The sequence below is a fragment of the Lipotes vexillifer genome, unplaced genomic scaffold, assembly GCF_000442215.2.
Source record: "Lipotes vexillifer unplaced genomic scaffold, Lipotes_vexillifer_v1.1 scaffold259, whole genome shotgun sequence".
In the NCBI taxonomy this organism is placed as follows: domain Eukaryota; kingdom Metazoa; phylum Chordata; class Mammalia; order Artiodactyla; family Lipotidae; genus Lipotes; species Lipotes vexillifer.
Genome location: NW_006797031.1, coordinates 372405 through 400277, shown reverse-complemented (window position 1 = coordinate 400277; position 27873 = coordinate 372405). Strand labels below are relative to the sequence as shown.

At 37.1% G+C, this 27873-nt stretch overlaps 1 protein-coding gene across 1 annotated transcript in view; it reads left to right on the top strand.

Moving 5' to 3' along the window:
- Positions 1-27873, top strand: part of FAM117B (family with sequence similarity 117 member B) — an 89041-nt gene that overhangs the window by 34865 nt on the left and 26303 nt on the right. The window contains exons 2-3 of the mRNA XM_007469178.1: positions 17866-18017; positions 27065-27157. Of these exons, the coding sequence (XP_007469240.1) occupies positions 17866-18017; positions 27065-27157 (245 nt within the window). The remainder of the gene's footprint in view (positions 1-17865; positions 18018-27064; positions 27158-27873) is intronic.

Below are 27873 nucleotides of genomic sequence, written 5' to 3'. Positions count from 1 at the left end.
CCCCTGTATCGGCAGGCGGACTCTCAACCACTGCGCCACCAGGGAAGCCCCCCTGTAATTCATTTCTAATCTCATAGCGTTGTGGTCAGAAAAGATGCTTGATATGATTTCAGTTTTCTTAAACTTACTGAGGCTTGATTTGTGACCCAAGATGTGATCTATCCTGGAGAATGTTCCATGCACACTTGAGAAGAAAGTGTAATCTGCTGTTTTTGGATGGAATGTCCTATAAATATCAATTAAATCCATCTGGTCTATTGTATAATTTAAAGCTTCTGTTTCCTTATTTATTTTCATTTTGGATGATCTGTCCAGTGGTGTAAGTGAGGTGTTAAAATGCCCCACTCTTATTGTGTTACTGTCGATTTCCTCTTTTATAGTTGTTAGCAGTTGCTTTATGTATTAGGTGCTCCTATGTTGGGTGCATATATATTTATATTTGTTATATCTTCTCCTTGGGTTGATCCCTTGATCATTATGTAGTGTCCTTCCTTGTCTCTTATAACATTCTTTATTTTAAAGTCTATTTTATCTGATATGAGTATTGCTACTCCAGCTTTCTTTTGATTTCCATTTGCATGGAATATCTTTTTCCATCGCCTCACTTTCAGTCTCTATGTGTCCCTAGGTCTGAAGTGGGTCTCTTGTAGACAGCATATAGTTGGGTCTTGTTTTTGTATCCATACAGCAGGCCTGTGTCTTTTGGTTGGAGCATTTAAACCATTTACATTTAAGGTAATTATTGATATGTATGTTCCTATGACCATTTTCTTAATTGTTCTGGGTTTGTTTTTGTAGGTCCTTTTCTTCTCTTGTGTTTCCCACTTAGAGAATTTCCTTTAGCATTTGTTGTAGCGCTGGTTTGGTGGTGCTGAATTCTCTTAGCTTCTGCTTGTCTGTAAAGCTTTTGATTTCTCCATCAAATCTGAACGAGATCCTTGCTGGGTAGAGTAATCTTGGTTGTAGGTTCTTCCCTTTCATCACTTTAAGTATATCATGCCACTCCCTTCTGGCTTGTCGAGTTTCTCCTGAGAAATCAGCTGCTAACCTTATGGGAGTTGCCTTGTATGTTATTTGTCATTTTCCCCTGCTGCTTTCAATAATTTTTCTTTGTCTTTAGTTTTTGCCAGTTTGATTACTGTGTGTCTCGGCGTATTTCTCCTTGGGTTTATCCTGTATGGGACTCTCTGCACTTCCTGGACTTGGGTGGCTATTTTCTTTCCCATGTTAGGGAAGTTTTTGACTATAATGTCTTCAAACATTTTCTCTGATCCTTTCTCTTTCTCTTCTCCTTCTGGGACCTCTATAATGCGACTGTTGTTGCATTCCCAGAGGTCTCTTAGTGTGTCTTCATTTCTTTTCATTCTTTTTTCTTTATTTCTGTTCCACAGCAGTGAATTCCACCATTCTGTCTTCCAGGTCACTTATCCTTTCTTCTGCCTCAGTTATTCTGTTTTTGATGCCTTGGAGTGTAGTTTTCATTTCAGTTATTGTATTGTTCATCTCTGTTTGTTTGTTCTTTAATTCTTCTAGGTCTTTGTTAAACATTTCTTGCATTTTCTCGACCTTTTCCTCCATTCTTTTTCCGAGGTCCTGGATCATCTTCACTATCATTATTCTGAATTGTTTTTCTGGAAGGTTGCCTATCTCCACTTTATTTAGTTGTTTATCTGGGGTTTTATCTTGTTCCTTTATCTGGCACATAGCCCTCTGCCTTTTCATCTTGTTTATTTTTTTGTGAATGTGGTTTTTGTTCCACAGGCTGTAGGATTGTAGTTCTTCTTGCTTCTGCTGTCTGCTCTCTGGTGGATGAAGCTATCTAAGAGGCTTGTGCAAGTTTCCTGATTGGAGGGACTGCCAGTCTAGTTTTAAAGAGATCTACACTCAGGTCTTGGCTCTGGCTCTTATTGTGTAATGGTAGTAAGTTACTTAACTTTTCTAAACCTCAGTTTCCTCATCTAGAGGATGGGATTAATAATAAACTCCTAAAGATTGTGCATTTTGACTTTTGTGTTCAGTACTATATCACCAGTACCTAGAAGAGTCTGGGCTCGTGATAGATGCTTAATAAAGATTTATTGAATCTATGAATTGAATATCTCGATCTCAGAGCATTATTGTATAGTTTAAATGAGGTAATACATGGTAACAATTAGCACAGTTCCTGATGTATATTAATTGCTCAACAAATGCTAATTTTATTTAGTTTTTTCATTATTATTTTTCATTTTCATTTTTTCTCATTATTTATGTAATTCTGTATGCATCAAAAACTGTTCCATGCATAAGACAACTTGCTAAGCAAAAGATTTGTTTATAGTCCTGGATGATACATCAGGAATCACTTGAGTTTAAAGTATGATTACTTGGACATGAAATGACTTCTACTTCTTGCCATGAGGAGAAACAGTTTCTGAACTTAACCTCTTATGGTAAACAATTAGAAACTTGGACACAGGATATCAAATAGCTATTTTTAGATATTGGATAACAGGCAGTGTGGGAATGTGATTCCTAAGAAAAAGGAAACAGGTAAGGTGAGTGCTATAATTGCCCTGCGTTTCTGCTAAAAGACACATATCAGATCATGGTGCAGGCAGGGGCTATCCCAGGGCATGGCGTCTTGTTTAATTGGAGAGATAGAGACTGTAATTCAGAGAGGTTGAAGTGGCTGAAAATTGCTGCACAGAGTTTCAGAGGAGAGGAATCTCAGTAGAAAAAAGTCCTAGAAATCTGCATAGGGATTTCCTTTAGCCTTTGCTAAACAAGTGTGTAGAATGTGTGTATATAGAATGGAACTCTCTGAAGCTGGGCAGGGATTGCCTGAGGAGCCACAAGTTGAGTAATTTCTAGGGCTGGGGAGCTGCTCAAGCACTGACCAGAGTGGTGAGACCTTTTTTGACCATCTAGTATGTTCAGTAGAGACCCCCAAATGTCCATGCCTTAGTAGTAGGAGTAAACTAGCCTGAAGTAATGTCTACCCCCAATCCTTCCTAAAACTTACAGCAGACTTCAAAGATCAAGCTGATCCACAAATTACTTAAGTGACTTTCAAAACAAAGCTCAACAATCTTTAAAAGAAAATAACAGGGGCTTCCCTGGTGGCACAGTGGTTGGGGGTCCATCTGCTGATGCAGGGGACGCAGGTTTGTGCCCCGGTCCGGGAGGATACCACATGCTGCGGAGTGGCTGGGCCCATGGGCCATGGCCGCCGAGCCTGCGCGTCCGGAGCCTGTGCTCTGCAGCTGGAGAGGCCACAGCAGTGAGAAGCCTGCGTAATGCAACAAAAAAATAAAAAAAAAAGAAAATAACAAAATCCAGACACTTAAATGTATAACACTGTGTATAGCCTGCAATAAAAAATGACTATAATCAGGAAAATGTGAACACCAGGAGAACTTAAGGCAGCGAAAACAGGCTAAGAATAACAAAGATGATAGACTTAGCAGACAAAAACTTTTAAATGGGCATTATAAATATGCTCAGAATGCTCAGAGATTTAAAAGAAAATATGAATGTAATGAGAAGAAAATGAAAATATAAAAAACTGAGTGGAATTTGCAGAGATGAGAAACACAATAAATGAAAAATTCACTGATTGTGATTAACAGGAGATAACAGTTTCTTATCTGATGAAGAAAAGATCAATGAACTTGAAGATATAGCAAGAAACTACCCAAAAATTAAACACAGAGAAAAGAACAACTAAAAAAAAAAAACTGTACAGAACTTTTGTGATCTAGGAGACAGTGTGGGTCTAATTCTACTCCCAGAAGAAGGGGGAGGGCAAAAAAAAAAAGTTTAAAGTGATAGTGACTGAAAAATTTCCTAACTTTATCAATACTGTAAACCTACCAATCCAAGAGATTCAATAATTTCAAGCAGAATAAACACAAAGGTGACCATACTAAGGCACATCATAGTTAAATGGTTGAAAACCAGTGTTAGAGAAAAAAATTTTTAAAGCAGCTAGAAAAAAATATTTTATTACAGAGGAACAAAAAACGATAGGGCTTCCCTGGTGGCGTAGTGGTTGAGAGTCCGCCTGCCGATGCGGGGGACATGAGTTCATGCCCCGGTCTGGGAAGATCCCACATGCCGCGGAGCGGCTGAGCCCGTGAGCCATGGCCACTGAGCCTGTGTGTCCGGAGCCTATGCTCTGCAACGGGAGAGGCCACAGCAGTGAGAGGCCCGTGTACCGCAAAAAAAAAAAAAAGATAGCAGATTTCTTGCTTGAAATATCAATAATATATTACAGAACATAATGGAATGCTATCGTTAAATTACTAAAAGATAAAACTGTAAACCCAGATAGAATTTTATACCCAGCAAAAATATCCCTCAAAATGAAGGCCAAATACTTTTTCACACATCAAAATCTGAGAGAATTCTTTGCCAGCAAATTTGAACTACAAGAAATATTAAAGGCAGTTCTTCATGTGGAAGGAAGATGATAACAGATCAAAACTTGGATTTACACAAGGGAATAAAGAACACCAGAAATAGTAAATGAATAAATAAAAGACTTTTTTGTCATCATTTGATTTATTTAGAAGATAATTGGTTAAAGCTAAATAGTAACAACATATATTAATATTAAATGTATATATAAAATATATGACAGCAGTAGCTCAAAGGACAGGAGGCAGCAATGCAAGCATCGCCTTCCTAAGAGTCTTATGTTATATGTAAAGTGATATAATTTTATTTGAAGGTAGACTGTGATAAGACGCACTTTGTGAAACCCTAGAGCAACTAAGCAAAAAGTAAAAGAAGTATAGCTAATGTATCAATAGAGTATGAGTCACTAAAAATACTCAAGCCAAAATTACTTAGGAAAAGAGGGAAAAAGAAAATAAAACAGGTGGGACAAATAGAAAATAGCAGGATGGTAGATTGCTATGACTATATCAATATTAAGTGGTCTAAGCACTTTAACTAAAATGCAGATTGTCAGACTGGATTTAGCAAAGAGCAAGATCCAGATATGTGGGCTAAAGACTTTATAAAGAAACAGGTAGGTTAAGAGTAAAATGATGGAAAAACATGTACTATACAAAACTGAACATAAGAAAGCTGGAGTACTGATTACTATTTAAAGTAGACTTAAAAATAAGGGGAAAATGGACATTTCATAATGACAAAGGGTCAGTTCATCAAGAAGGTATATTCTAAGCGTATGCTTTCATTAGTAAGCTTCAAAATTCATGAAATGGAGGTCAACATTCCTTTCCCAGGACTAATAGTACAGGTAGACAGAGAATTAGTAAGCGGTTAGAAGACTTAAGCAACATTATCAACAAATATAACCTAATTTGCATTTTTAGAGCACTCAGCAACAGCATAGTACACATTCTTTTCCACTGCACATGGAACATTCACTAAGATAAACCATATGCTGAGATAAAATAAGTCTTATTAACTTTAATAGGAATGAAATCATATAGAATGTTCTCTTATCAAAAGAGAGTGAAATTAGAAATCAATAACAGAAGGATATATGGAAACTCTCCAAAACATTTGGAAATTGAAAAAACATTTCTAAATAATCCAAGGGGCAAAGAATCATAAGAGAAATTTTAAAATATTTTGAACTGAGTGGTAATGAAAACATACCATAAATTTTGGGGGATATAGCTAAGGGAAATGTATAGCTTTGAAAGATGCTTTATATTAGAAAGGAAGAAAAGTCTAAAGTCAATAATTTTCTAAGCCTCTACCTTATAAAAGATAGAATAAGATGAGCAAATTAAACCCAAGGTAAGTAGAAGGAAGGAAATAAAGATAAGAGCAGAAATCAGTGAATTTAGAAAACTGCTAAATAGAGAAAATCAGTGAAATCAAAATCTGGTTCTTTGAAAAGATAAATAAAAATGATAAGCCTTTAGTTAGATTGATTAAGGGAAAAAAAGATACAAATTACCAATGCCAGGAATGAAAGAGGGGATATTACTACAGATACTATATAAATTAAAAGCATAGAAGGGCTTCCCTGGTGGCGCAGTGGTTGAGAGTCCGCCTGCTGATGCAGGGGACATGGGTTTGTGCCCCGGTCTGGGAGGATCTCACATGCCGCAGAGAGGCTGGGCCCGTGAGCCATGGCCACTGGGCCGAGCCTGTGCGTCCGGAGCCTGTGTTCCGCAACGGGAGAGGCCACAACAGTGAGAGGCCCGCGTACTGCAGGAAAAAAAAAAAAGCTTAGTAAAGGATCATTGTGGACTTTATGCCAGTAAATTCAACAAATTAGAGGAAGTCGACAAATTCCTTGAAAGAGACCACCAAAGCTGATGCAAGATAAAATCGAAAATCTGAATGTCCCTTTATCCCTGTATTTACTAGAGAAATTGAATTCATAATTTAAAACCTTCTCATAAAGAAAATTCTAGGCCAGGTGGCTTCAACGGTGAATTCTATCAAACTTTTAAGAAATAAATAATACTAACTGCCCTTAAACATTTCCAGAAAATAGAAGATAACATTTCCCAACTCATTTCATGAGGTATTATTACCCCAATACCAAAGCCATACAAAGACATTGTAAGAAAAGTACATGACAGTATCCTTCATGAATACAAATACAAAACTCTTTAACAAAATACAGCAAGTTGATCCAGCAATATAAATGTAAATATGACGACGATAGATCATGACTAAGTAGAATTTCTGCCAAATGTACAAGTTTGGTTTAGAAGTTAAAAAAAAAACCCCAAACCTAGCTATATACGGTCAATCCTTATTATTTGCAAATCCATATTTGAAAATTTTCCCACCAGTGAAAATTTATTTGTAATTCCAAAATCAAAACTCATGATATTTGTGCAATCATTCACAGACATTCATGAGAAGTTTGAGTGGCCCAATGTGTACATTCTCAAGTGGGGTCGAACAAAGCACTCTGCCTTCTTTCAGCTCTCATACTGTAAACAAGTACCCTTTTCACAGTCTATTTAGTGCCATATTTTTCTCATTTTTTCCTTTTGTTGATTTTTTTCTTTAAAATGGCTTTCAACTGTAGTGCTGAAGTGCTGTCTAGTGTTCCTAAACACAAGAAGACGATTATGTGTCTTACGGAGAAAATATACATTAGATAAATTTTGTTCGGGCCTGAATTATAGTGCTGTTGGCCATGATTTCAATGTTAATGAATCAGTCATATATATTAAATAAGGCGTCTTTAAACAGACCTCACATAAAACAAGTTTATGTATTGATTGGTTGATGAAAACGTGATCAGAAGCTTGCAGGAGTCTAACCCTGTATTTCTCCCAGGAGCAGTTGTTTCAGAGTTCTCGACAACTTTATAGAACATAACTACCATGAGTAATGAGAATCAACTGTATTTCAGCCTGTTATCTAAGAGCAAAGAAGGAAAACCATGATTATCTCAGTTTATGCAGAACATGTATTTGACAAAATTCATCATCTTTTCCTGTTAAAAACTCTCAGGAAACTAGGACTAGAAAGAGAACTTTGGAACAAAAGACAGCTTTATTATATTATATATAAATGTATAATGTAAGCCTACAGCTAATATCTTACACTCGTAAGATCAGAACAAACCAAGGATTCAGCTCTCATAACTGCCATTCTGGTCCTAAAATTTATACGAAAAAATATGTATACATATATTTTTTACTATTAAACCTAAAATTTTCATGAAAATGCAAAGACCTAAAATTTATGTTGAAACGCAAATAGTCAAAACAGTAGTGAAAAATAATAATTACAGTTGACAAGCTTATACCCTACTGCCTGTGAACAGAGAGATCAATAGAACAGAACATCTAGAAATAGCCCACACATTTCAGTAAAGTTTCAACAGATGGTTCTGAAACAGATGGTAGAGGGGGTAATCTTTGGCCCTTTCCTCAAACTATACACAAAAATGAAATCTAAATGGATCAGAGATCTAAATTTGAAAGCTAAAATTGGTAAATGTGGAAGAAAACATAGGAGGAAATCTTCTTGATCTTGGGGTAGGCAAAGATTTCTTAAGACACAAAGAACTATTAACACACAAACTACTAATAGAAGTAGTTGATAAATTGTATAATATTGAAATTAAAAATTGCTTTTCAGAAAACATTATTAAAATTAAAACACACCTCAGACTAGGCACAAATTCTCACATACATATATTTGACAAAGGGCTTGCATCCAGAATACATGAGTCCAGTTTGAGACAAATCACCAAATTAAAAAAGGGACAATGGATTTGATCAGACACCTCACCAAAGAAGACATATGAACGGCCAAAAAGCACTTAAAAGTGCTCAGTCTCATTAGTCATTGGGGAAATGTAAATTAAAGCCACAGTGAGATACCTTTACACATTTACTAGAATAACTAAAATGGAAAAAAACCTCACAATACTAAATGTTGATGAGGGTGTGAGTAACTGCAACTCTTATGTGCTCTTGGTTGGAATGTAAAATGGTACAACCAGTTTGGAAAACATTTTGGCAGTGAAATAAAAAGTGAGACCCTACTATCCTTTGACCCAGCATTTCCACTATTTCTCCAAGAGAAATGGAAACATATATCAACAAAAAGACTTGTCCAGGAATGCTTTATTTTTAATAGTGAAACACAGAAAGCAACCCAAACATCCATCAACAGGCAATTGGATAACCAAATTGTAGTATATTGCATTTGTCTGGGTTCTCCAGAGAAACATAACTGATAGGATACACAGTATATATTGTATGTATCATATATATATCAATATATATTTACATCCTATTGACACATTAGACAGGTAGGTAGATAGATAGATAGTTAGGGATTTATTATAAGGAACTGGCTCACGTGGTTATGGAGGTTGAGAAGTGCCACCATCCAGTCTGCAAGCTGGAAACCCAGAAGTGTCAGTGGTATAGTTCCAGTCTGAGTCCAAAGGCCTGAGAACCAGGAGAACTGATGCTGAGTCTGAGTCTGAGTCCGAGTCTGAAGGCAGAAGACCAGTGTCCTGGCTTGAAGGCAGTCATGCAGGGAGAGACCAGATTTTCCCTTACCCAACCATTTTCTATTCAGGTCTCCTGTGAATTGGATGAGGCTTATACATGTTGGGGAGGGTAATCTGCTTTACTTAGTCCAGCAATTCAAATATTAGTCTCATCCAGAAACACCCTCCCAGACACACCCAGAATAATGTTTAACCACCTATCTGGGCACCCCATGGCCCGGTCAAGTTGACATAAAAGTAACCATCATGTATTTCCATTCAATGAAGTACTCTTCAGCAATAGTAGAAAGGAATGAACTGCTAATACACAAAAGGATGAATCTCACAAGCATTGTACTGAGTGAAAGAAGTCAGACACAAAAGAGTATATACTATATGATTACATTTATATGACATTTTAAAAAAGGCAAAACTTACCTCTGACAAGAGAGCAGGTCAGAGTTTACCTCAGCCCAAGGGTGGAGAGGTTGACATCAAAAGAGCATGAGGAATCATTTTAGGGTAATGGCAATATTCTAGATCTTGATTGTGATGGTGATTAAATGGGTATATTTATTTTTCAAAACTCTTCAAAATTGTACACTAAAAAAGAGTTAATTTTATGTAAATTAAACCTCATGTTTAACAAAAGAATAATTACTAAATAGATTTAAAAAAAAATTTGTTTGCATGTAGTTGATTTTTAATGTTGTGTTAGTTTCTGCTGTACAGCAAAGTGACTCAGTTATACATATACATAGATCCACTCTTTTTTAGATTCTTTTTCCCATATAGGCCATTACAGAGTATTGAGTAGAGTTCCCTGTGTTATACAGTAGGTCCTTATTAGTTATCTATTTTATATATAGTAGTGTGTATATGTCAATCCCAATCTTCCAATTTATCCCTCTCCCCCCCTTACCCCCAGTAACCATGTTTGTTTTCTACATCTGTAACTCTATTTCTGTTTTGTAGATAAGTTCATTTGTACCCTTTTTTAAGATTCCACATACAAGCACTATCATATGGTATTTGTCTTTTCTGTGTCTGCCTTACGTCACTCAGTATGACAATCTCTAGGTCCATCCATGTTGCTAAAAATGGCATTATTTCATTCTTTTTTATGGCTGAGTAATATTCCATTGTATATATGTGCCACATCTTCTTTATCCATTCCTCTCTCAATGAACATGTAGGTTGCTTCCATGTCCTGGCTATTGTAAATTAGATTTTTTAATTAGAGTTTTAAATGCCTAGACCTTTTTTGATACCATGTCTATAGGAAATCAGTTTGATTAAATTAATCATTTAGTTCTTATTAGGGTTAATTTATTAATTTGGTACTGCTATGCCTGCAACAGTTATTCATTATGTTATCTGTCAATGTTTCATTGAGAACTTAATTGAAAAGTTAACTGAAGAAGAAACATGGAAATAACCGAAGAAGATATGAAGTTAGAAATAAATTATGGAAACACATACTTTTTTCCTATATTTCTCTTAATGGATTATAAATAAGTTGTCATGTAAGTTTATCATTTCAAAACATAGTTTTTAATATCTTTAATATTCCATTATATATTTTCCATCCATTTCCTTAACCTCCAATTTTGGACATATTATTTATGGTATTTACTATTGCAAATGTTATGAATGTCTTTGAATTTAAAGCCCTTTTCCACATTTAATTATTCTATTTACATGCCTAGATAGAGAGTTGTTGAATCAAAGAATATGAGTTTTTAAAATATAGGTAATAAGTTCACATGTAAAATTTAAAAGGTATAGTTAGAAAGACAGTGAAATATCTCCCTTGTACCTCTTTGTCTGCCAGCCATCCAGTTCCCCTTTCTGGAAGTAGCCGTTGTCATCAGTTTTTTATATTTCTTTCCAGAGACATTTTAAGTGTGTGTGTAGGAGGAGGAAGTTTAGACAGTGGATGAATAGGCATATACTTTTATAAGAATTTAATCATACTGTGTGTGCTAATTAAGATAAAAATCAGCTACATTGAATTTTACTAGAATTTAATAGAAGAAAATGAAGCTAAAATGAAATCAAAGGAATCTCCCTCAATTTAAATGATCCTTGGGAGTTTCCTGGTGGTCCAGTGGTTGGGACTCTGTGCTTTCACTGCTGCTTTCACTGCAGAGGGCCTGAGTTCAATCCCTGGTCGGGGAACTAAGATCCCTCCTACAAGTCACACAGCACAGCCAAAAAAATTTTCTTCATCAGAAGGAAAGATCTCTTTAAGATTAAGAAAAAAGATTATGATTAATATTTTAAAAATACTAGTAATGTAAAAAAGAAATATAAATTGCCAGTAAAATTAATATTATAGAAGTCAATAATTGAAATGCAAATAAAATGATATTTTTAATCTTTGGGAAGATTGGAAAAAATTGACAAAATATACTTCAGAGGGGGCTTCCCTGGTGGTGCAGTGGTTACAAATCTGCCTACCAATGCAGGGGACATGGGTTCGAGCCCTGGTCTGGGAAGATCTCACATGCTGTGGAGCAACTGAGCCTGTGTGCCACAACTAATGAGCCTGCGCTGTAGAGCCCGCGAGCCACAACTACTGAAGCCCACGTGCCTAGAGCCCATGCTTCACAACAAGAGAAGCCACTGCAGTGAGAAGCCTGCACACCGCAATGAAGAGTAGTCCCTGCTTGCTGCAACTAGAGAAAGCCCCACGCACAGCAACAGACCCAATACAGCCAAAAAAATACACACACACACACACACACACACACACACACAATTTTTATATATATATATATATATAATACTTCAGAATGTGGGCAAATGAGTATTCTTGTGAGGGCAAAATCCTTTCTGGTGGATGGCAGTTTGGCAGTACTTAAAATTTTAATGTGTATATATCCTTGGATATAAAATTTGATGTCTAGAAATTTTTTCATAAAGAGATAATTAAGAAGGGCAAGTTCCCGTTCCACTTTGTGGAGGTCCTCACCTGTGCTGGGGGATGCCTTAACGACAGAGGTCAAGCCCAGACTGAGGGTGGGCGCACAGACAAGGCCCTGCTGCAGAAGATGAAAGGCATCCACGCTGACATCCCCATGTGGCTCCCGGAGACCAGTGCCCACGTGCAGGAGCTGTACCAGGAGTGGCTGGATGGTACTGACTCCCACCCGAGTCCAGGAAGCCCTGCATACCGCATACCAGGGCCCAGGGAATCCTGCTAACAGCTGAGACATCAAGTGGTGAAGTTTGAGGAGGCTGGGAGGCAGGCCTGTCAGCTGCCTGAGGATGGAGGAGCTACCACGTGTGGGTATCAGAGACACTGGAAGAAAAGAGCTCAGCTTCTCTCTTACTGCTGCGGTTTTTCAGAATTCTCTGCTACCCCCATTTGTCAGCAGTCTCCTCCCTCAGTTCAAAGAGGTGCTATCTTCGTAATATTTGTGTGATTGGAATATTTTAACATGAGAGCAGGGTGCCCCAATTTGAGTTTCGTTTAAGACTGAAAAATTCTGAAGAACAAGAATGGAGACAGACTACTGTCTTTTAGGCTTAAAAAAAAAATCCAAAGTGTCCTGTGAAGAGTTAAGACTCCAGAAGTTCTGATTCACATGCCTCAGAGAGATTTGATGTGGAAATGACAGGAAGCGGGCAGGCTGCGGGGGGGGGGAGTGCGGTCTGCCTAGTTGACTCTAATTTTTTTTTTTTTTGCGGTACCGGGGCCTCCCACCATTGTGGCCTCTCCCATTGGGTACGCGGGCCTCTCACCATTGTGGCCTCTCCCATTGCGGAGCACAGGCTCTGGACACGCAGGCCCAGCAGCCATGGCTCATGGGCCCAGCCACTCCGCGGCATGTGGGATCCTTCCGGACCGGGGCACGAACCTGTGTCCCCTGCATCGGCAGGTGGACTCTCAACCACTGCGCCACCAGGGAAGCCCTTGGCTCTTCTTTTTACCCACTTATTTTATTCCTGAAATGTTTTTGGCAGAATGTGAATAAACTACATCCTTTTGGGAAAAAAATTGAGATAGTTAAGTAAACATAAAAGGATATATATCTGCCATTGAAAATGTCCATCAATATGGGATTATGATGTATCCATTCAATAGGATACTATTCAGCTATTAAAAATGGTGATGTGGGGACTTACCTGGTGGTGCAGTGGTTGGGAATCCGCCTGCCAATGCAGGGGACACGAGTTCGAGCCCTGGTACGGGAAGATCCCACATGCTGCGGAGCAACTAAGCCCATGCGCCACAGGTACTGAGCCTGCGCTCTAGAGCCCGTGAGCTACAACTACTGAGCCCACGTGCCGCAGCTACTGATGCCCGTGCGCCTAGAGCCCGTGGTCCACAACAAGAGAAGCCACCGCCAATGAAAAGCCCACGCAACGCAACAAAGAGTAGACCCCACTTGCCGCAACTAGAGAAAGCTGGTGCGCAGCAACGAAGACCCAACACAGCCAAAATAAATAAATAAATTTTTAAAAAATGGTGATGTATTGTAGATTCATATTTATTACAGTGGCAATAGGTCCTCGACATGCCCTTTTTCTTTCTGAACAATAAGTAATAGCATGCCTAATGGGACCTCATTTATATAAAATTGTACATCTGTGTAAGTGTAGACAGATTTCTGGAAAATAAATACTCATTAAAATGGTTCTCGAGTGGTGACCTATTGGGATTTTGTGTGTGTGTGTGTTTTTAAATACTGTTAGTTTTCTTTATACTAAGTATTTATCATTTTTATACATGAAAAAGGAAAGATTTTTTTTCCCCTTTCCAAACAAATGCATATGTCTAGTTTATCCCTTCTGCTTGTTAAATGACTTTGTGGATAGCAAGAAATATAGCTTTTAAGCCAGTACCTGATCAATTTCTGCAAATACCTAAATCTAACAAGGTCTGTAGACCCTTTGTAATGTAATACCTAAGGGCCATGGTTTGGGATGCTCTACTACTGCCATTGAAGTTACCCAGGACCTAGCTGAACTGGTGCAGATGGTTGGGGAGTTCTGAACTCTAGAGCCCAGGGCATTGACTGAAATTTTTAATAACCACACCCAGCTGTAGCTAACTTCTTTTAAGACTTGATTTTTAAAGAACAAAGTCAAGTTGGAACTTCTGTTGTTTTTGTTTGTTTGTTTGTTTGTTTTTGCGGTAAGCGGGCCTCTCACTGTTGTGGCCTCTCCCGTTGCGGAGCACAGGCTCCAGACGCGCAGGCTCAGCGGCCGTGGCTCACGGGCCCAACCGCTCCGCAGCATGTGGGATCTTCCGGGACCGGGGCACAAACCCGCGTCCCCTGCATCGGCAGGCGGACTCTCAACCATTGCGCCACCAGGGAAGCCCAACTTCTGTTGTTCTGATTTACTTTTTCTCAGCTTTGTTTAGGTATAATTGATAAATAAAATTGTAAGATATATAAAGCGTACCTCATAAGGATTTAATATATGTAAGCACTGTGAAAAGATTTCTCCCATCTAGTTCATTAACACATCCGTCACCGCACATATCTATCTTCTTTTGTTTGTATGAGAGAACATTAAAGTTCTGCTCTCTTAGCAGATTTCACTTACACAATATAGTGTTATCAACTGTAGTCACCATGTTATACATTTACACCTCAGACCTTATTTATTCATCTTATAGCTGAAACTTTATACCCTTTCATCAGCCTTTCCCTGTTTTTCCCATACCCCTGGCAATCACTTTTCCTACTCTCTGTTTCTATGAGTTTGATTTTTGAAAAAAGATTCTACATATAAGTGATACCATGCAGTATTAGTTTTTGTTGATTTACTTTGGGTTAACAAAAGAGTATCTGAACTTATTGCATGCACCTGCCCTTGCTGATAGAAACACTGGAAGTCGTTCTCTTCATATATGTCAGGTATTATTTTAATCATTCGATTGGGGGTGGAAGTAAAATTCCTGCCCTTCAAAATCTCACTGTCTCCTAGAGCACTGGGACAGTCAAGAGACCATTTCAGTGAACCGTGCTATGGCAGCACACAGGAGGGCTTTTGACCCAGGTGTTGATGTGTTTCTTGGGGGTTTGAGTGGCTGTTCAAGGAAGATTTTCCAGAGGAAACATTTGTACTGAATTTTCAATTTCAGTTCAGACATCCAGACTGCAGTTTGAAAGATTAAACATGAATTAGCCAAACCCAGGAAAGGGATATGAGGATTATGTAGGCAGAGGCAAAAGCCTGTAGGCATGCAGGGTCTGGCACATGTTGGGAACTGCAAGTCGTTCAGCGTGATCGGGATTTGAGGCAGTGTAGGCAAGAAAGGAAGGCTGGAGAAGCCAGATCATGAAGGATCTTGTTAGCTGTCAAAGAGTTTCTTCCTCTGGACTTCCTTGTAAATACAGCCTTTGTTCATGTAGGTTGGGATTCTTTGAGTCATCTTTGACTCTTTGAGGCTCCCTCCCTTCCCTTAAACTCCCTCATAATTAGGCACCAAATCTTGTCAATTTTGGGAACTTCGATTGAAATGGAATGATGACAAGCTAGATGTAGACTCTGTGTTCTTTATGGCAGGCTGTAACTTAGTATTTTTAATTTCTAGGGCTTAGTGCTGGCTCACAGACCCTTAAAAATGTCTAAACGAAGGGAGTTCAAAAGAGAAGATGTTTAGTATTTTTACACGTGACCATGTATAACTTTTCTGTTCTCCATTTTGTTACAGAAAATCTAATGGTCTTAGGAGGCCTGGTTGAAAAGTTGGCACTTGGATAATTTAAAATCTTGAAAATGGAATCAGACCAGTTAGTAAGATCTATTTGATCAGTGCACTGGTGGGTGGCTGAAGCAATGTTATAGTCAGGGAAGAAAAGTATCAGACAGCTTTTAACAATTTGATTTTAATGAATATACACCAGTTTACATAGTGTGTGTGCCTTTTTTTTTTTTTTTTTTTGTGCTTTGTGCCCAAGAACAATCTTCTTGTGACTATCCCAGTAGAGATTAATTTTTTAGTTAGAGGAAAAATAGTGAACATGTATATTTATTGCTTTTCACTTGTCACAGTTAATAATGTGGGTACATGCTTCCTTGAACTTATGGGTATGTACTGTATTTATTTTGTGTTTAACTATAAGAGGAAGACTGTATGCAGAGATGGTTAGCATTTGAAACAATTAGGCATTGTTGTAGTGAAATAGTTGTGCCATTTTGAAAGCAAATTATGTATCTGAGGCACATCTTGTGAAACAACTTTTATGATTATCAGCGACACAGCTGCTAAAAGTATTATCTTGGTGGAATTGAATCTTTTGTTATTTGGGTCACATAACCAGCAACTGAACTTTTATACTTGTAACTATATAAGACCCTTATTAAGAAATAAGTAGAAGAGAGGTGTCATAAAGTGTTTTCATATATTACCTTAAGAAGAACAAGGTATTTGTTACCATATAGAGCTAGAGTGATAATATTATAATATAATCCTACTCATGCATATATTTGTTTGATATTTTTAAACCCCTTAATTTTTAAATTTATTATTATTATATTATTATTATTTTGGCTGTGCTGCACGGCATGTGGATCTTAGTTCCCCAACCAGGGATTGAACCCATGCCCCCTGCAGTGGAAGCACAGAGTCTTAACCGCTGGACCGCCAGAGAAGTCCCTTAATTTTTTCATTTTTAAAGCATAAATTACCTAAGCCTGTTGCCTTCTCCCTTCCAAAAAAAAAAAAAAAACGGAGATATGAGACTCTCTTTTATACATCACCTCTAACTTCCCATTACCTCTAGTTCTTTTTTGTTTGTTTTGTTTTTAGTTTTTATTTTTGGCTTATATCTAAATACATATCCTGTAGCTTGAAATGGAAAATATATTTGCATATGTGGCTTTAAGTATAGCTCCTATAGGCTGGTTAGTATGGTTTCTTACAGTCTATTTATTGTAACAAAAATTAAGATATGTGCCTTACAGAGCTAATTAAAATGGAATTTCACTTGTAACTTTATCTTAGCTGCCTTATATCCTTTTGAGTATAGGTGGTATAATGATAAATGAGTATTTTACATATTATACCTACTTAATCTTAAAACCAAGATGAACATTTTTTAAATGGATAGATATACATTTGTCTTCTTTTTTTTTTTTTGTAGAGATGATTGTAGTTGTAAGAAATAGTGCGGAGACCTTTTGTACACTTTGCCCTTCTTTCTCCAGTGATAACATTTTGTAAAACTCTAGTATTTTCACATTGTACAATCCACTGCTCTTATTCAGATTTCTTCAGTTTTACTTGTACTTATTTGTGTGTGTGTGTGTTGAATTCTATACTGCTTAATCTCCTTTGTATGTTTGTATATTCACCACCACAGTCAAGATACTGAATAGTTCCCTATCACCAGGGTCCTGCATGTTGCCCTTTTATAACACCTACTTCTCTCCTGCCACTTCACCTTCCCTCCCCTATCTATTAGTGGACCCCTGGCAACCACTGATCTTTCTTCCATTTCTAAAAGTTCCTCATTTCAAAAATGTTGTACAAATGAAGTCATACAGCAGGTAACCATTTGAGATTACTATTTTTACTCAGTATAATTCTCTGGAGATTCATCGAAGTTTGTGTGAATGAAGAGCTTATTCTTTTTATTACTCACTTTTTGTATTTAAGTTAGAGAACCTCTACATAGTTTCTACTTTGTTTCCTTCCTAATCTATTTTTATCTCTTTTTTTTTTGCGTACGCGGGCCTCTCACTGTTGTGGCCTCTCCCGTTGAGGAGCACAGTCTCCGGATGCACAGGCTCAGCGGCCATGGCTCATGGGCCCAGCCGCTCCGCAGCATGTGGGATCTTCCCGGACCGGGGCACGAACTTGTGTCCCCTGCATCGGCAGGCGGACTCTCAACCACTGCACCACCAGGGAAGCCCCAAATCTATTTAAAAAATAAATGTATTTGTCTTAATTCTAGGTGACAAAGCAAGACCGCCTTCCTCCAGCCCCTCTAGCATCATCCGCCGTACCTCTTCCCTGGATACACTTGCTGCGCCGTACCTTGCAGGGCACTGGCCTCGTGATGGTCATGGGCAAGCTGCTCCTTGCATGCGGGACAAGGCCACACAGGTAGGGTTATTACAGTTCTTATCTTGAAGTGTTTCACTCTGAAACCATTTCTCATAATATTATTTGTTCTACTCTGTGCTCAAATTTGTAAAATATTAGTGTGTATTAGCATTATCTGGGAAGCTTATCAAGAGTCCAGATCCCCAGGCTTGACCTTCAGATATTCTCTAGTAGGTTTTGGTTGAGGCTTGGGAATGTGCATTTTAAACAGTACCCAAAGTAATTCCGATACATACAGAAAATATATGCACATACTTTTCTCCCACTTACTTTTTTTTTTTGCCTGTGGCTTAGTTCTCCAACTGGGGATCAAACCTGGGCCCTAACAGTGAAAGTGCAGAGTCCTAACCACTGGACTGGCAGGGAATTCCCCTCCCACTTACTCTTTATATTCAGTTCAGAACATCACAATATATTTAATATACGGAATTTGGACTTAAAAATCTGTTACGGTAAAGATTACTTTAGTTTCCATCCAACCTTATATTTTTGTGCTCAAAACTCTTCGTGTGTTGCAAGATGGGGATTATATGCTATTGCTGGTAGAGTCTGTAAATGTAAATATCCCGACAAAGGGACTCTGGAAGCAAAGTTTTGTACTTTTAAATTTATAAAAAGTTTTAATTAAAAAAGTCTTAAGAGATCATTTGATGTACCTCCTAGTCTTTGCAGATGAGGAAACTGAAGTCCAAAATCATAGAGCCAGTTGATGATACGTCTCAGTTAGGTGTAGTTTCTGTCATAGCAAATTAGTACAATTATAATTAATTAAATATTTGTCTAGTCATTTATTTAATGTTTCTCATATTCATTAGATGGTGCTCCCATGAAGGCAGGAACTGTGTCTGGCTTGTTCATTTCTGTATTTTCATTCTCAGGACTTAGTACTGTACCTGATGGAATAAGCACTCAAGGAATATTTGCAAAGGATTGAATGAGCAGAACAGTTAAAGTTTTATGCCTAGTGAAGAAAGAAAATCATTTAAAGAGTTAAAAGATTCTTTATACTGATTGTTGAAAATCAGCTAAGGTACATCTTGATTTAGACTTCAAATTTACATCACTGATGGTTGCTTGATCTCAGCACTTTGTGAGAGAATATCCTTTTACAAGACCAAGTATATACACTTTGCAGTGTTTTTTGGATTTACATACTGGTTTCTAGAATTCCAGATGTTCCTGGTGGACTTAGTTTGTTTTCTGTTCTGATACTCTTGAAACTGAGCCCCATTGTTAGGGTAGATGCTTGGGATTCGAAATTACCTTGAGGGTTATACTCCAGTTGCAACTACGGAAATGAAAATGCAGAGTCTGTACTCATTAAAAGTAATGAATCTTTTCTGAAATTGTGACTTTTTAAACCGAAGAGTTCTGTAGAACTCTGCATTTATTCAAAATCTGTAACTTTGCTGAGATTAGGGCACGTTGTATAGAAAATGAATACAAATTCTTTTCCCACTTTGGTTATTACAGAATACTGAGCAGCATTCCCTGTGCTATACAGTAGAATTTGAAAAAGACTAGATACATGTATATGTATAACTGAATCACTTTGCTGTACACAACATTGTTAATCAGCTATGCTCCAATATAAAATTAAAAACTAACACAACATTGTTAATTAGCTATGCTCCAATATAAAATTTTTTTTAAAAAAGGAAATGAATACAGTCTCTACTTGCTTTCTGCTTAATCCACAGGTCGTGTTTAAATTAGTATGGGTGCATTTCCTTGAACATTTCTGCAACCCTCTTTCTTTGTTCTGCAGTTTCAGGTTCAGTGGGTTGAGATATTTTGTCTTACCGGTAAGAATATACATTCTTACAAGCCGTTGGGAGCCCCTTGATCTGTAGAAGCAGTTCAGTTAAGTCTTTTGAGTTACTGTGACCACAGTTGTGGACCAGTTGCTGTGACCTAGCTCTGGCTACCACTTGGCTGGTGTTCCTGTTTTTTCTTTTGTTTGGAACGCTTTCCCACCATTTGCCTGGACAGCTTACACTCTGATGCTTATAGCAGCCTCCCCCGATCCTATAGAACCTTGCCTACCTACTTTCCCTGTCCTTCCGGGTCTGGATTAGGTGCCTTTCTTAGGGAACCTCAGTCATCACATATCATAATTGGCTATTTATTCCTTCTGTCCTAGAAAAAACTCTTTCAGAATAAAAACTCTCTAACTCCAGTACCTAGTCTAGTGCCTGATACATTAGAAGATGCATAATAGCTTTCCAGTATACAATGTAAAATTGAACAAAATTGAAACATGCTTAATTAAAACTCAATTTTACTTTTTATTAATACCTGAGTGTCTTATAATAAAGGCACAGCTTCTTAGTTGAACAAAGAAAGCAATTATCTTTTGAAGTAGGAGTTTAAGTAAAATTAATGATTTTGCCGAGTATTTTTTCCTGCCTGAATATCTTATCACTGAAATTAACAAAGCTGTCTTTTGCTCTTTATGCTTTTTACCTTACCAACTAATATTCTTGTTCTCATCTTTAATTTGTTCTTAAATCTATAGGAGACTTTTATATTCCTTTGCTTTTCCTTGAATTTTTGTACTTAAAATTAATATCTTTAGTCACTTCTCTAATTTTTAAAAACTTTTTATTTGGGAAAAAAGTCCCAAGTTTATAGAAGAGTCCCAAGAGTAGTACATTGAACACCCTATACTCCTCACCTATGTTTACCAATAAACATTTTTGCATATTTTGTTTTTGCATAATTGTTATTATTACTGTTGTTATTATTTGCTAATTGTTAATAATTTACAGAAATTCTGACTCTTCTCAAATACTTCAGGATGTATATGAACAAAGACTTAAAAACTATTACCAAAGTAATTATCAAATTCAGGAGATTTAACATTGATACAATGCTACTATTTAATGTGTGATACACAGACACATTTTTTTTCAGTTTCCCCAACGATGTTATCTGTAGCAGTTTCTCCCGTAAGCTAGGACCCAGTGAAGGAGCACAGGTGGCATTTAGATATCATGTTTCTTTAGAATCCTTTAATCTGGAACAGTTTCTCAGCTTTTCTTTGTCTTTCATGACATTGATATTTTTAAGAATGCAAGCTAGTATTTTTGTTGAATCTTCTTAGCCTAGGTTTATCTGTTTTTTAAACTGTTAGATTCAGTGATAACATTTTTGGCAGGAGTACTATATGTGTTGTGTGTTCCTCTCTGTGCATGTGCATCAAGAGGTGCCCGATGTCAGTAATGTTAAGTTTGACCCACCAGATTCTCTTTGTAACTGTATGTACATAGTCTGTGGGGAAATATTTGAGACTGTAAATATCCTGTTCCCCAACAAGCTTTCATGCATTGGTTTTGGCACTCGTTGATGATTCTTGCTTGAATCAACAATTACTGTAGTAGCTCCAAATGATGATTTTCTAACTCTATTGTCATACTTCCTGCCTTTATTTGTTGGTCTAATACTTTTTTCTTTAACCATTTTTATGTTTTTTAAATTAATTTTTATTGGAGTATAGTTGATTTTTAATGTTGTGTTTCTGCTGTACAGCAATGTGACTCAGTTATACATATACATATACCCACTCTTTTTTAGATTCTCTTCCCATATAGGTCATTACAGAGTACTGAGTAGAGTTCCCTGTGCTATATAGTAGGTTCTTATTAGTTATGTTTTATATATAGTAGTGTGCATATGTCAATCCCAATCTCCCAATTTTTCCCTCCCCCCCATGCCCCTTGGTAACCATAAGTTTGTTTTCTACATCTGTGACTGTTTCTGTTTTGTAAGTAGGTTCGTTTGCACCATTTTTTTAGATTCCACGTATAAGCGATATCATATGATACTTGTCTTTCTCTGACTTACTTCACTCAGTATGACAATCTCTAGGTCCATCTATGTCGGTGCACATGGCATTATTTCATTCATTTTTTATGGCTGAGTAATATTCCATTGCACATATGTATCAAATCTTCTTTGTCCATTCCTCCATTGATGGACATTTAGGTTGCTTCCATATCCTGGCTATTGTAAATAGTGCTTGTATGCTGCAGTGAACACTGGGGTACATGTATCTTTTTGAATTATGGTTTTCTCCAGATATATGCCCAGGATTGGCTTTGCTGGATCATATGGTAGCTCTATTTTTAGTTTTTTAAGGAACCTCCATTATGTTCTCCATAGTGGCTGTACCAATTTACATTCCCACCAACAATGTAGGAGGGTTCCCTTTTCTCCACACCCTCTCCAGCATTTACTGTTTGTAGATTTCTTGATGATGGCCATTCTGACTGGTGTGAAGTGATACCTCATTATAGTTTTGGTTTGCATTTCTCTGATAATTAGTGACATTGAGCATCTTTTCATGTGCCTCTTGGCCATCTGTATGTCTTCTTTGGAGAAATGTCTATTTAGGTCTTCTGCCCATTTTTAGATGGGGTTTCTTTTTTTTTTTTTTTTTTTTGGATATTGTGCTGCTGTTTGTATGTTTTGGAGATAAATCCCTTGTCAGTCACTTCATTTGCAAATTTTCTCCCATTCTGTGGGTTGTCTTTTTGTTTTGTTTATGGTTTCCTTTGCTGTGCAAAAGCTTTGAAGTTTCATTAGGTCCCGTTTTTGTTTTTATTTTCACATTAGGAGGTGGATCAAAAAAGATCTTGCTGCGATTTATGTCAGAGAGTGTTCTGCCTTTGTTTTCCTCTAAGAGTTTTATAGTATCTGGTCTTACATCTATGAATTTGATAAAGTTGCAGGATATAAAATTAATACACAGAAATCTCTTGCATTCCTATATACTAACAATGAAAGATCAGAAAGAGAAATTAAGGAAACAATCCCATTTACCATCACATCAAAAAGAATAAAATACCTAGGAATAAACCTACCTAAGGAGGCAAAAGACCTGTACTCAGAAAACTATAAGATACTGATGAAAGAAATCAAAGATGACACAAGCGGGTGGAGAGATGTACCATGTTCTTGGACTGGAAGAATCAATATTGTCAAAATGACTGTACTACCCAAAGTAATCTACAGATTTAATGCATTCAGTATCAAATTACCAATAGCATTTTTTCACAGAATTAGAACAAAAAATTTTGCAATTTGTATAGAAGCACAAAAGATGCCAAATAGCCAAAGCAATATTGAGAAAGAAAAATGGAGCTGGAAGAATCAGCCTCCCTGACTGCAGACTATATTACAAAGCTACAGTCATCAAGACAGTATGGTACTGGCACAAAAACAGAAATATAGATCAATGGAACAGGATAGAAAGTCCAGAGATAAACCCACGCAGCTATGGTCAACTAATCTATGACAAAGGAGGCAAGAATATACAATGGAGGGAAGACAGTCTCTTCAATAAGTGGTGCTGGGAAAACTGGACAGCTACATGTAAAATAATGAAATTGTAATGTTCTCTAACTCCATACACAAAAACTCAAAGTGGATTAAAGGTCTAATACTTTTTGATAGAATTATTTCTTTATGGAATTGTCCTAAGTGGATTTTATAAAACGTCAATTGATATGACTTAAGATTCTGGGTTTTTTCCCCCGTTTTAACTTTTTACTAATTAAATGTTCAACATACCAAAAAATTGGAAGGGTATGACAGCTGTCTTTAGATTCAACAGTTTTAAACATAGCCATATTTGCTTTACCGATCTGTTATTTTTATGTGTGTGTTTCTCTGCTTTCTGAAAGTGTGTTGCAGATGTCATGACACTTTATCCCCAAATCTTTCAGCATATATCTTCTAAGAATAAGGATATTTCCTATATAATCACAGTAGCATTAGCTTACCTAGGAAAATTAATAATTACATAATATCATGTAACACCCAAATCCAGTTCATGTTAAAGTTTACCCAAGATCCCTTCCTTCCTTCCTTCCTTTCACCAGGATCCAGTCTGAGATTCATGCATTGTACTTGCTTTCTCTTAGTTCCTTTTAATTAATTAATTAATTTTATTTATTTTTAGCTGCATTGGGTCTTCATTGCTGTGCATGGGCTTTCTCTAGTTGCAGTGAGTGGGGGCTACTCTTCATTGTGGTGAGCGGGCTTCTCATTGTGGTGGCTTCTCTTGTTGTGGAGCACGGGCTCTAGGCGTGTGGGCTTCAGTAGTTGTGGCACGCAGGCTCAGTAGTTGTGGCTCATAGGCTCTAGAGTGCAGGCTCAGTAGTTGTGGAGCACGGGCTTAGTTGCTCCGCAGCATGAGGGATCTTCCCAGACCAGGGCTGGAACCCATGTCCCCTGCATTGGCAGGCGGATTCTTAACCACCGTGCCACCAGGAAGCCCACTTCCTTTTAATTTAGCACAGTTCATCTCATACTTTCTTTTGGTCTTAAAAACATTGTTATTTTATGAATTATACTATACATTTGTAAAGGAGATACTTTATTCTTTTTGAATTAGCAAGTAACTGTAGAATACTTTTTTGCATTACGTGAATATCGTGTTCCCTAGTACCTTTCACTTAATGGTTTTAATGTCCATTGATGATCCTTGCCTAAATCAGTTATTTCCCTGGAGGTTGCCCCCCAGAAAGATGATTTTTTTTTCCTTAAACACAAGATAGCGTATTGTATATGTTCTTCTGCAACTTTGTTTTCACTTAAGGACACCATTCTATCCATATAGAAAAATTTCCCCTTAAAAGTTTTTTTCCATCTTATATATAAAGAGGTATTGTTTTGAATAGGCTATACATTCATTCATAAGAGTATAAAATTTGAGAGGTATCTTCTTCCCATGAGGCAGCCACTGATATCAGATTCTTTTGTTACCATGTATATTCTTCCAGATGTACTTTACACGTGTGTATATTCTTTTTAGCACTCCTATATATAAAGGTAGTTGCTATACATACTGTACCGAGCCTTGAGTTTTTCTTTCTTTTTTTTAATAGTATTTAAAAATTTTATTTATTTACATTTACACGTATTTTTTGCTGTGTTGGGTCTTCGTTGCTGTGCGCAGGCTTTCTCTAGTTGCAGCTAGCAGGGGCTACTCTTGGTTGGGGTGCACAGGCTTCTCATTGCGGTGGTGTCTCCTGTTGCAGAGCACGGGCTCTAGGTGCGTGGGCTTCAGTAGTTGTGGCACGCGGGCTCAGTAGTTGTGGCTCATGGTCTCTAGAGCGCAGGCTTAGTAGTTGTGGCACACGGGCTTAGTTGCTCCACAGCATGTGGGATCTTTCCAGACCAGGGCTCAAACCCGTGTCCCCTGTATTGGCAGACGGATTCTTAACCACTGTGCCACCTGGGAAGTCCGAGCCTTTAGTTTTTCATTTAACAGTATCTCATGGAGATTATTTTGTATTAGTACAGTGTAGATTTCCTTATCCATTTTTATAGCTGTGTATTATTCTGTTGTAAAGATAAGCCATAATTTATTTGGCCAATCCTCTATTTACATTTTCTAATCTTGTATAAAAACAGTGCTATAGGGAATAATATATGTCATTTTGTACATAAAGGTGTAAATTTGTACATCTGCAGTATAAATTACCAAAATATGGGTGGTTGTGTCAAACAGTATGTGCATTTGTAACTTTGACAGCAGTTGCAAAATCACCTTCCATAAAGGCTGTACTAATTTTACATTCCACCAACAATGGAGGAGGGTATATGTGATCAAATTGCCCAGTCTCAGTGAAGTTTTAACTTGCATTTCTCTTATTATGGGGTGAGTTTGAGCATATTTTCATATGCCAAGAATAATATTTTTTTTCTGATACAATGTTTTTAAGTTCTGGATTTTGTGTAACCACTAAGAATTTAACATTTTTGAGGCTGTACTCTGCAGATATTTAAAGCAAGAAAGGACGAAATTTAGAGGTTAAGATTATAAACTCTGGAGTCTTAGGTTTATTTCTTTGGCTTTGCCACTTCCCAGCTGTGAGACCTTAGGCAACTTATCTAACCTCTCATTGTCACAACTTCTTTATCTGCAGAACTTGTAGAACTTTTTGTATGTGTTAAATCAGATAATACAGCGAAGACCTTTCATAAAGCACAGTGCCTAGCACATAGTAAGATCACAGGAATGTTAGCTATTATTAGTATGCATTTGTTCAAAAACTGCTATGCTTATAATTATATAATAATAACTAATTTTTTGGGCTTCCCTGGTGGCGCAGTGGTTGAGAGTCCGCCTGCTGATGCAGGGGACACGGGTTCGTGCCCTGGTCCGGGAAGATCCCACATGCGGTGGAGCGGCTGGGCCCGTGAGCCATGGCCGCTGAGCCTGCGCGTCCGGAGCCTGTGCTCCGCAACGGGAGAGGCCACAGCAGTGAGAGGCCTGCGTACAGCAAAAACAAAAAAAAAACAACTAATTTTTATTAGAGAATTGAAAGAAATAGGCTAAAATATTGCAATTAAGTAACTGATACTAAAAATTATGGGTAATTTGTATTATTTAAAATATTTTCTAATATCTAATTTTTCTGTAATAGGAATGTATTTTGTAATAGAAAAGTATGGTATACCTTCTTTTTTAGAAAGGGAAAATGTTCTCAGGTTTATTGAGGTATAACTGATATATAGCACTATATAAGTTTAAGGTATGCAGCATAATGACTTGACATACATATATTGCAAAATGATCACCACAGTAAGCTTACTTAACATCCATCACCTCATAGAGTTACCAAAAAACTTTTTTTTTTCTTGTGATGAGAACTTTTAGGATCTACTCTCTTAGCTACTTTCAGATGTACGATACAGCAAGTGTTAACTATAGCTATTGGGTTGTACATTACATCCCCAGTACTTATTTATCTTTCAATGGAAGTTTGTACCTTTTGACCACCTTCATCCTATTCCTCCTCTGCTGACCCCCAGCTCTGGTAACCACAAATCTTATTTCTTTTTCTATGAGTTTGTTTGTTTGTTTGTTTGTTTAGATTCCACATGTGAGATCGTATAGTATTTGTCTTTCTCTGTCTGACTTCATTTAGCATAATACTCTCAAGGTCCGTCTGTGTTGTCGCAAATGTGGCATTCATTATTGTTAAATGATTAATTATTTTATTAAAACCTCTTCCTTCTTTTTCCCATTATAGACAGAGACTGCATGGGCTGAAGAGTACTCTGAAAAGAAGAAAGGGTCTCACAAGCGTTCAGCGTCGTGGGGCAGCACTGATCAACTTAAGGAGGTCAGAGAAATGGTTCCAAGGAAGTGGGTGTGGAAATTTGATCCCTTCGTTGACTAGTTCCTTGAAGTTTTGAGCAGCAAAGATTTGTCAATTTCCATTGTTTTTTAATTTTTTTTTTTTGTTTTTTTTTTGGTGGTTTTGTTTACTTGAGAAATAACAGAAAAACAGTTATTATGTTGAATAAAGATTTGAGTGGGGAAATGTATGCATAAGTTACTTTATTATATGTTTTTCTTTATTTTTAATGAGAGTCCATAGCTGTTAATATAAATATCAAATGTATAAGATTGCAGTGATACAACAAATTCACACTTACTATTTCTGTATACAGTGGTAGTATTTCTGAATTTCAGTAACCCAGTATAACCAAGTTGATAATGGCCCTATGCTATGATGAACATTTTTTGTGCCTATAATTAGGACATTTGCATTTTATACATAATGTAGCAATAAAACAGAAAAATTCAGTCAAAGAATAATATAGGATATTGATTGAAATTGTATTTGTTATTTACAGATTGTATCTGAATGCATTTCATGGCTTGAGTTGATTTTTTTTAACAGAGCTGATGTTTATTATGTTTATTCATAATTTAATTATGCTCAGTGGACAGCACATCTCCGGGAACCTCCCAGAGCCTGGGGAGCTTGAGTTGGTTTTTAAATAATACTGTTTACTTTTTGGAGCTGTTGAAGGTTAGGTGTTTGTTAAAGAA